Source organism: Epinephelus lanceolatus, chromosome 22, assembly GCF_041903045.1.
Source record: "Epinephelus lanceolatus isolate andai-2023 chromosome 22, ASM4190304v1, whole genome shotgun sequence".
Lineage (NCBI taxonomy): Eukaryota > Metazoa > Chordata > Actinopteri > Perciformes > Serranidae > Epinephelus > Epinephelus lanceolatus.
The window spans coordinates 21,264,904-21,273,414 of NC_135755.1; the positions used below are offsets into that span (position 1 = coordinate 21,264,904).

Here is an 8,511-nt window from a genome sequence, read left to right on the forward strand (position 1 = left end):
TGAGGACACGATTGTTGGCAGCTTAAATAGCCAAAATCATCCATCCTAGCCACTACATGTAGCACTGAATCTCAGAATCACTTTGTTTAAAATCAACTGGAAAACATCACTGCTAATGGGGAGGAATAGTCTTGTTTTCAAGCAGTCATTAAAGGATCATAATGTTGCTTCTAGGAAACTTAAACACAGGGTAATTTCACTTTATTATCTGATTTTACAGGATCAAAACTGAACTAAATGATATTTTTGCAGCATCTGTATTTGATTAATTGGTGTCAGAGTCACAAGTTTGCATAGTGTCTTTACATCACTTCCACTCTTAAAGTCACACCAGTCCAGTCATCTGACGCGTCATGAACGGCACCTGATGGGTAAAATGGGAAGTCAGCGGGTAGCTGATAGAATTAGAGAAGCCGACCATTGGCGCACCGCTGTTCTCGCGATACAACACGGGAACTCTGACGACCCTCTGCACGGCGCCGTAGGGGACAGCAGGGCTTCCAGCCTCCATGTCTGCAGCGATCTGCCTCTTCCACTTGTTCCTGCGGTTCTGAAACCAGATCTTCACCTGGGTCTCGGTAAGCTGCAGCGAGGCCGCCAGCCCGGCTCGCTCCGAGCTGCTCAGGTAGCGCTTCAGGTCGAAAGTGGACTCGAGCTGGAACACTTGACTCCGGCTGAACACGGTGCGGGTCTTCTTCTTTCGTCCCACTTTTATGTCACCTGAGAAGAGGGAGTAGAGAGACTTTGCTAAGTGGAACTGAATTCAACTCTAAACCCCCTCACTCTGAACAAAAACCCAACATCTGGCTTTTGTATTTAATGGAAAGGGTCAAGACATTCTGACTCTGACCTCGTCACACATCAACGTTTGGTCATGGACTTTCAACGTCCAGATACGACAGTGAAAGGTAGCCTGGGTGTGTTGGTTTTGGATGTTCTGGGACGCTGTGTCAAGTTCTGCCTGTTACATGTTTTGTCTTCTTTCAAAGTACACCTCTGCTCTCAGGAAATTTACTGTTCACATACTCTCTCTTAAATGAATAGCACTACATCGCAAATTGACGTTTTTTTTTGCCTTCAGTACCAAACGCATGTGGTTGGGTTTAGGAAAAAAGAACAGAGTCTGCTTTATAGTCTTATGGGGGCATCGACACTGCTCTCCTGGGTGAAGGTTGGTGTCTGTTCGACCCATCCACCACCACTTCCTCTTGCCCCACTCGGACTTTCGTTGCCGTAACTTTCGTCTGTGTCCCCCTACGTTTCCCCGTGACGCCACCAAGCACCATTGAACTATAATGGCAACTGGCCACGCATCATTCTGACATGATAGGATGGCTTTTTCGTCAGTGTCTGATGCCGCAAGTCACTGCCCAAGCGCCGAATTTCAACGACTTTAGAGGGAGACCAGGTATAAAAGGTTACAGTTGGCATTCATCCCCGGGCTAAATCACTCGGCGGGTAGTTTTTGGCTCCAGCTCTGATCAGCTTCGATCAGCAGTGATGGGAATATGACACCCAGGTGGACGCACTAATTTTTGCCCTGCCACAAAATAGACATCTGTCTCCATCTGAGCAGAACTCGAATATTGTTCAAAATTAGTCACACTGAATTGGAACATTTTCACTGGCATCCATGCACCTTCTTCTGTTAACTAACCTGCTTTCTGGCCTGTCAGTGACGTTGAGCATAACTCACCATGAAAAAAAAGAAGAAAAGACATAGAGGCACACTAGTCTATTGGCAATGGCTCCCATGGCTGATGGGGAACTCGTCAGGAAATTAACATTAAAAGACAGAGGATTTTACTTATCAGTTTTCTTCCCATTTAAAATAAAGAGGTGCCTTGTCAAGCGTGTCTCTCATTGGACCCAGGAACTCTTGGCTACGCCCCTGCAACTTAACATAAACCAATGTGGACCTTTGTTGCTGATACCCTCTGCTAGGAAAAAGTCAAACGACACCAACCTAACAAGTCCTGGAAACATCAACACCCAAATCTCACGTTTTGGATGAGACGATCAACTACTATGTCCGAGGAAGCGTGTCAGAAGGAGAGCGCATGCGTGGTGACGAATCCGCTCTTGCAGACCGCACAAGGTGGACTATGTGTTTTTAAGTGTAGGATGCACTCTGTGTACTTTGGCCTCACCTGTATCACAGCTGTCTTCTCGAGAGAAGCAGGAGGAGCGCGCGTCCTCCTCCTCCCTGTCATCCGTCAGACTCTCGTCCCCTTTCTCCTCCGGCTCATCGGTCTCCTCCCGCCCCGTTAAAGCTGGGGAATCCCGGTCGCTCGTTGGCACAGAGTGTCCACTGTTGTACGGCGGACCTACGAGCAACGTGGTAAAATAATAAATCTTAGTCACTGTTCCGGCTTCATTTCACTCGTGTCCAACAGTGGGACATTATCTGACATCTTAAAATGTGCCAGTCATGCTGCCTGTCCTCTTCCAGGGTTATAAATAAGCATCAGATCCCCACTGTTGGTCTATTTGGAGCATCAGAGTGAGAGTTGTTGTGTGGGTGCCAAACGCTGTTGGCTCGGGCTGAGCTGATAACTGGGGAGTTGGGGTGTGTGTGCACGGTGGTAGAGACAGTAAAACGTGCAACAGCCCATGACATGTCCCCTTGTGGCCTAAGACCCAGAGTAAGGTGTTTGTGGAAATGATAAAAGCTTGGCACTGGTGTAGTCTAATTCTGGCCCAGGAGTTATTTTTAGACTTTACGCACGGATAGGGGACGTTTTATTTAATGTGTTACTTGCTTGTATTGGATATAATTGTTGTCACAATCCTGACAGGTTGTTTTGATCATGATACAACCATGTGACGCAGGTTATCCCAAATTATCAGATAGAGTTGGAGCAATCATTTCTGCTTTTCAGGACATTTTTATACCAGATGAGGACAAACAAATATGCACACTTACTTCTTGAGGTCCCGTGCGCTGTGTTTGGCGACGTCCCGCTCCAGTTCAGCACTTCACTCTCATCCACACGTTTTGTCTCCAGCCCGGGACAGACCACCGGGCTGTGGACGGTAACTTTGAAGCTCCGTGTGTCCACCCGCTCCTCAGATGAAGCCCCTCTGTGTGTAGTCCCCAGCAGATTCTCTATGTAAAAAGACGAACCTCTCGCCGGAGGACCCAGCTTCGATCTCGGCGCTGTGTCGTCAAGCATGTCTACGTTTTTTCTGTCCTTCCTCCGGCAGCTTCTCACTCTTAATATAAAAATAAAAATCCTAGATTTGGATTTTATAAATTCATCCCCGGGACTGTGTCTCGTTCCCGGTCAGGACTGTCTCCCGCTCCGCGTAAACCATCCCACCGCAATCCATGAGAGCAACGAGAGCCCAGTCCTCCGCTGTGCTGTGAGAGATCCAGACAGAAATCCCGTCTAGTAGAGAGACGAGGAATTACTCCAGAAAAAAAAAACACGAGACAGTCTCGTTCTTCGGAGCCTCTCGTGCAGGCAGTGTGATAGTCTGCCTTGAGGGAGCGCAGAGATGCTGTATTTAGGTCAATTAGGGAGCAAAGCAAAGCAGAGATACAGTGTTGTCCTCAGGGCTGGAGATGGAGAAAGCTTCATGAAGAATGGCACAGTACCGCCTATTGGTTACATCTGTCCATGCACACTGTACACTGACTGTGCACACTGGAAGTCTCTTAAACTCCCAATAATTAATACTATTTTTAGCGCAATCGAAAGCGCACAAAAAAAGTAAACAAGTAAAAAAGTCACTCGCGTAATTAATCATTAATATAAACCTAATTATTATCATAATAAAAGTGTTTTTTTAGGGTCACGTGAGCTAGTTCAACTATACATTATGGAGAAGACAATTTTTTTTGGTCGATTTAAACTAACAAAAACGAGGTGAGAATGAAAAAGACACTCACACACAGATAGTGTAAAAGAGCTGGAGACTATCAGAAAATATTTTTAGAAATAAGTATTAAAGCAAGAAAGTGAAACAACAATCTGGTCTGTACTACAAATTATTTAATTATTGTTTTATTGTATATATTTTTATTTATTTAATTATTATTATTTTTAATCAGAATCAGAATCAGAAATACTTTATTGATCCCCGAGGGGAAATTATTTATGTTACAGGTGCTCCTTGCAAGAGAGGAAAGATACATGAAAATATAAGAAATTTAAACAATAGTATTAACAAATATATAGTCATATATATATATATATATATATATATATATATAACATAAGAAATTGCAGAAAACGCATCAACTTATTTATGATGTTTGGACTTGAAAGAGTAAAAAAAGAGCAGACGTGCATGATAAATCCTCACAGGGCCGCCCGTCGCATTTTAACCCTTTACAGCATTTATTTATTTGTAGTTTTAGTGACCTAAAGGGTTATATATCTGCTGCAGGTGAGTGAGCATGTGTTCTAATATCTGTAACTGACTGCCTCCATTTCAAACAAATGAATTATGTTTAAAAATCCGCTGAACATATGTTTTTAAATGAATCAAAACATACTAATAAATAACACCAAGGCTATTATTATTTTATTAAAATCAAAAATCCCAAAACATGCCAATATTATCTACATGACACAAGATGTCTCCTACTTCACCAAAAAGTTAATCATCGGACCATGATTGTGTTAGTCGTGATGTCCCCATGTTGTGCTCACAGACATGTCTAATTGTCAGATTTAAGTTAAGCACGAAGAAACGTTCACCCTTTAGCAGATGAATGTGAAAAATGACTCAAACTGTGCACAGTGAGGGAGCAAACATCCAAGTGACAACAGGCCAAAACACACTTTAATTTTGTGTATTGCTTGCACAGACATTATTCAGCAAAAAAAAAAACATACTATAGTTTACAAAAAATAAAATCATGTTTATGCCTGGGTTGTTTGTTTCCAAATGTACACATCTGCAGGCCTCAACACTGTAAACATCATCCTGCTGTTGGAGCTAGTGTTATTCTCTGCAGCAGGTTTAAAGGACCAATCAGTGAAGTGTAGCTCCACCACAGGCCTCACAATACTGACAGACTGAAGCATTTCACCATTGTTAAGAAATCTTTGTAAAGCCTAATATGAACACTCAAAAGTATCCATGAAAAATAAGTTCTTCTTGGGATGAGCCTCTGCCACCCTAAATGTCCGTAGATGGACTGACAGTGCTCCAGCTCAACATGAGCTAATGAATGCTGAAGGTGGAGAATGTTTCGCCAGCTGTGGAGCTGTGAACAGTGGAGTAAAACACCACTGCGTTTAGAGTTGTAATAGGATTTAAACACTATGAAAAGCTTACTTTCATCTGTAAGCAGCCTTGACCAAAAACTACTGCTCGGAACATTCCAGGCTGCAGGTTTCCAGGCTACACGCTCATCAACTTTTTATTAAATCAAACTCTTCTTGTCTTACTTTTTCTGCAAAATAAACATCTCACAAGCTGCAGGAAATATTCGTCAAAGAACCATAAAAGAGGAACAGAGTGTTAATCTGTCAGAGTATGAAATCCCTGCACAGCTGACCGGCCAGCAGCGACGAGAGGCAGAGAACAACAAGCCATTTGTTTTCTCAGAGGAATTACTCATAATTGTTCTCCATTGTGCCACTAAATTGACTTTGTTTAAGCCTCTTTTGCAAGTAATAGCCTGTCAACCTAATACTCTGGATTCTGGTCAGGGTGTAACACCCCCACAGACGCTTTTACATTAATTCACAAATTACAGGAGCACTTGACATAAAAGTTTAACTCATTATTCACCATACTTTATGTATATATTTATCATTTTTGTTGAATTCATAATGGCAAAACTTACGTGAACTGTTGATTTTATCATAATCTGGTGTTTGTGTGCACTGCTCACTGGTTTGAGACTGTTTATGGGCAAAAATGAAACAAGAATTAGGTTAAATATGAAAATAATCCAGCTGTAAATAATGAAACAAAAATATTTATTTATACACTTAAAGGAATTGGGTTAAACACAGAAGAAAACTCAAAGGATAGTATTTAAATAGATAAATAATAATAAAATAAATCAATAAAAATACATCTATATGACATAACTTAAAGGTACTAGATATATTTACTTTCCTTTTTCAAGTCAATTGGTTTCTTAGATTTAAAAAAAAGTAAAATCAACTTTACAGGGTAATAATAGCAAAGTTTAAGACACTGGTTTCCAAGTTTTTTGGTTTATGACCTCATACAACCCCCCAAAACTTGGTATTTCTCCATGATATTAGACGTTCACAATTAAATGAGTTACACTTAATCTTAAGTACAATTAATTTAGTATTTAACACTCAAAAAGCAGCTAATTTGCATCATCAAGACTGTGGTTTCATCAGGTTTAATTGTTATCCAAACAACCTCCAACAGATTCTGGTTCAAATATCCCCAAAACCTGATTGGTCCATGGAAGTGCATGACATCACTTTTTGAAGCCCTGCCCACTTTAAACAAGTGATGAAATGCACAGAGAATAAAGTAAATGTGTTAATCTCTCTTATAAAGTAACCAAAACTATTCTAACTTGTGAATAAAATGGTGTGTTTGTATGGAACCATCATCCACAGTGAGCAGCTGATGGAAGAAATATAGCTTTTAGGACCTTTTAAAATGAAGCAGTGTCCATTTGCACCCCGTCGTCTCAGGTTGTCTGTGGGCTGTTGTGGTTTTTCATTTTAATAATTTATAATTAATAGAGGCTTCATGATGTAGACCTATCCAATATCTAAACATAAAAGAGCAAAGATTAAAGGAAAGCCTGAGAGAACTAAATGGACCTCTGTACATATACCAGAAATACAACTTTTGTTCTTCTTTCCGATCTTAAAGTGACCCCCGCAGATTTATTTGATGACCCCCCTGTGGGGTCGCGACCCTCATGTTGAGAACCAGTGGTTTAAGATAATCCTGATGACTTTTCCTGCTCCTTTTTTTAGTTAGTATTTAGGAGTTGGTCAGAAGCGAGTCAAAAATGTTTGGTCTAGTTGTATATTTGGTGTTCGGTCAAGTTCGGTGCTTGATTCTGCAGATGTTTTACCGATGGTGTGCAGTTTTGGTGCCTTAGTGTTTTTGCCTTTGTCTTGCACTGTAATTTGACTGTGGTCTTTTCAGCGAAAGTATATCGTGTCATTACATACTTATTGGTCAGCGGTTGGTAGAGTCAAACAGAGACATGGCAGAGAGAGAAATCAAAGGAAACAATTACTTCAAATTACCTCACATCCTATTAATCTGGAACTATTTTGTGGGTTTTTAAAAAAAAAATGCACAGGGCCAAATTTTTACACTCGCATGCAGTCGAGGTGTCCGGGTATTTAAAAAAGATGCACAACGATGGGAAATTTAGCTTTCTGCTGTCCGCCCCCCCCCCCCAACAATAATTCAGGCAGACATGTTTTTGTGTCACTTTGAAGCAAGCTAGGAACGATCTCATGCCACAATAACCTAACACTTCCTGTCCTGTCTGGCCTCATTGTGAAGGGTTGCACAGAGGCATGTTCAGGATCTCCTAATTTAAGGTGGCACTGCTGCTTCACAAGGTGGATATGATGCAATGAAGAACTTAACCTCCACATTTCCTGCTGCATGAACACTCAGGATAACAACACTTTTCTACTTGTTGTCTAGAAATACAGTCAAAATTCTAATGTACTTGAGTTAAATAGAAATTCAGGCTCAGTGTGTGTATTTTTTACCTACTATGTTAAGGATTATTTGTCTTTTATTGGATTGTTATAAGGAATTCAAAAGCGCAACAAGTCTTATTTCAATGGTTGTCAGTGGAAACAACACATAGAAACATACAAATTATTGCAGCAAACAAATTGCATGTAAACCTACCCGTGCCCCTTACAACTGCACGCCCATGGTACAGATTCCCTTCCTCAAATTGTCCTTAACTTTAGTTTTAAAAAATACTTTTGTTTTATTTTGTTTAATATTCAGGAGCAGGTTTGTTCCATAAGGAGATCCCAGTATAGAAAATTAGCTTCTTGCTGTTTCATCATTAACACAGGGAACACTGTGTGTGACATGATGCTGCTCTTGTGTTGCATTATGTTGGTTCCAACCATGTCAGTATAATAGTTCATATATGCGGGGCCTTTCTGTGAATTATATCAAACGTATAATTAAGTTTCAGTTAGAAGGAAGATCGAAGTGGATCCTTATTTTGGTAAAATGTGCTGAAAGTATGAAAAGTTAAAGCACGTATTATATATTTTATTTTTACTACGGATGCATTAATGTGAAAGTAGTGATTAATGTTGCAGGTGGTTGCAGTGCAGCTAATTTTACCATTTTACATATTATTGGCTTTAATAAAAAGGCATCATCATCTGCAAATTAGATTATAGCTGGAGTAAAAAGTACAGTATGTCCGTCTGACAAAGTTCAAAGTGTGGTGTAAAATACATGTACCTTGAAACAGCACATCACTGAAGGGCTTTCCTTTTCTTTACACCACTGATTACAATTGTTGGGTAGCACTTCATGTGTGCAGGGGTTGCA

General features: G+C 40.6%; 1 protein-coding gene across 1 annotated transcript; it reads right to left on the minus strand.

Annotated features, from left to right (window-relative positions):
• Window positions 1-238: 238 nt before the first annotated feature.
• On the minus strand, window positions 239-3,536 carry LOC117246284 (homeobox protein HMX3-B-like). Its single transcript, XM_033610139.2, has 3 exons — window positions 2,927-3,536; window positions 2,151-2,327; window positions 239-720 (listed from the first exon to the last, which is right to left on the minus strand). The coding sequence occupies exons 1-3, from the start codon at window positions 3,174-3,176 to the stop codon at window positions 326-328; spliced, it is 822 nt and encodes a 273-aa protein (XP_033466030.1). The 5' UTR covers window positions 3,177-3,536; the 3' UTR covers window positions 239-325.
• Window positions 3,537-8,511: the final 4,975 nt, after the last annotated feature.

Bases quoted from the DNA above. Each gene is read 5' to 3' on its own strand.
- LOC117246284 (XM_033610139.2), bottom strand. From the start codon at position 3,176: ATGCTTGACGACACAGCGCCGAGATCGAAGCTGGGTCCTCCGGCGAGA. The intron at 2,328-2,926 runs GTAAGTGTGCAT...CGTTGCTCGTAG, and splicing joins AGCGCACGGGACCTCAAGAA to GTCCGCCGTACAACAGTGGA. The intron at 721-2,150 runs GTGAGGCCAAAG...CCCTCTTCTCAG, and splicing joins AGAAGACAGCTGTGATACAG to GTGACATAAAAGTGGGACGA.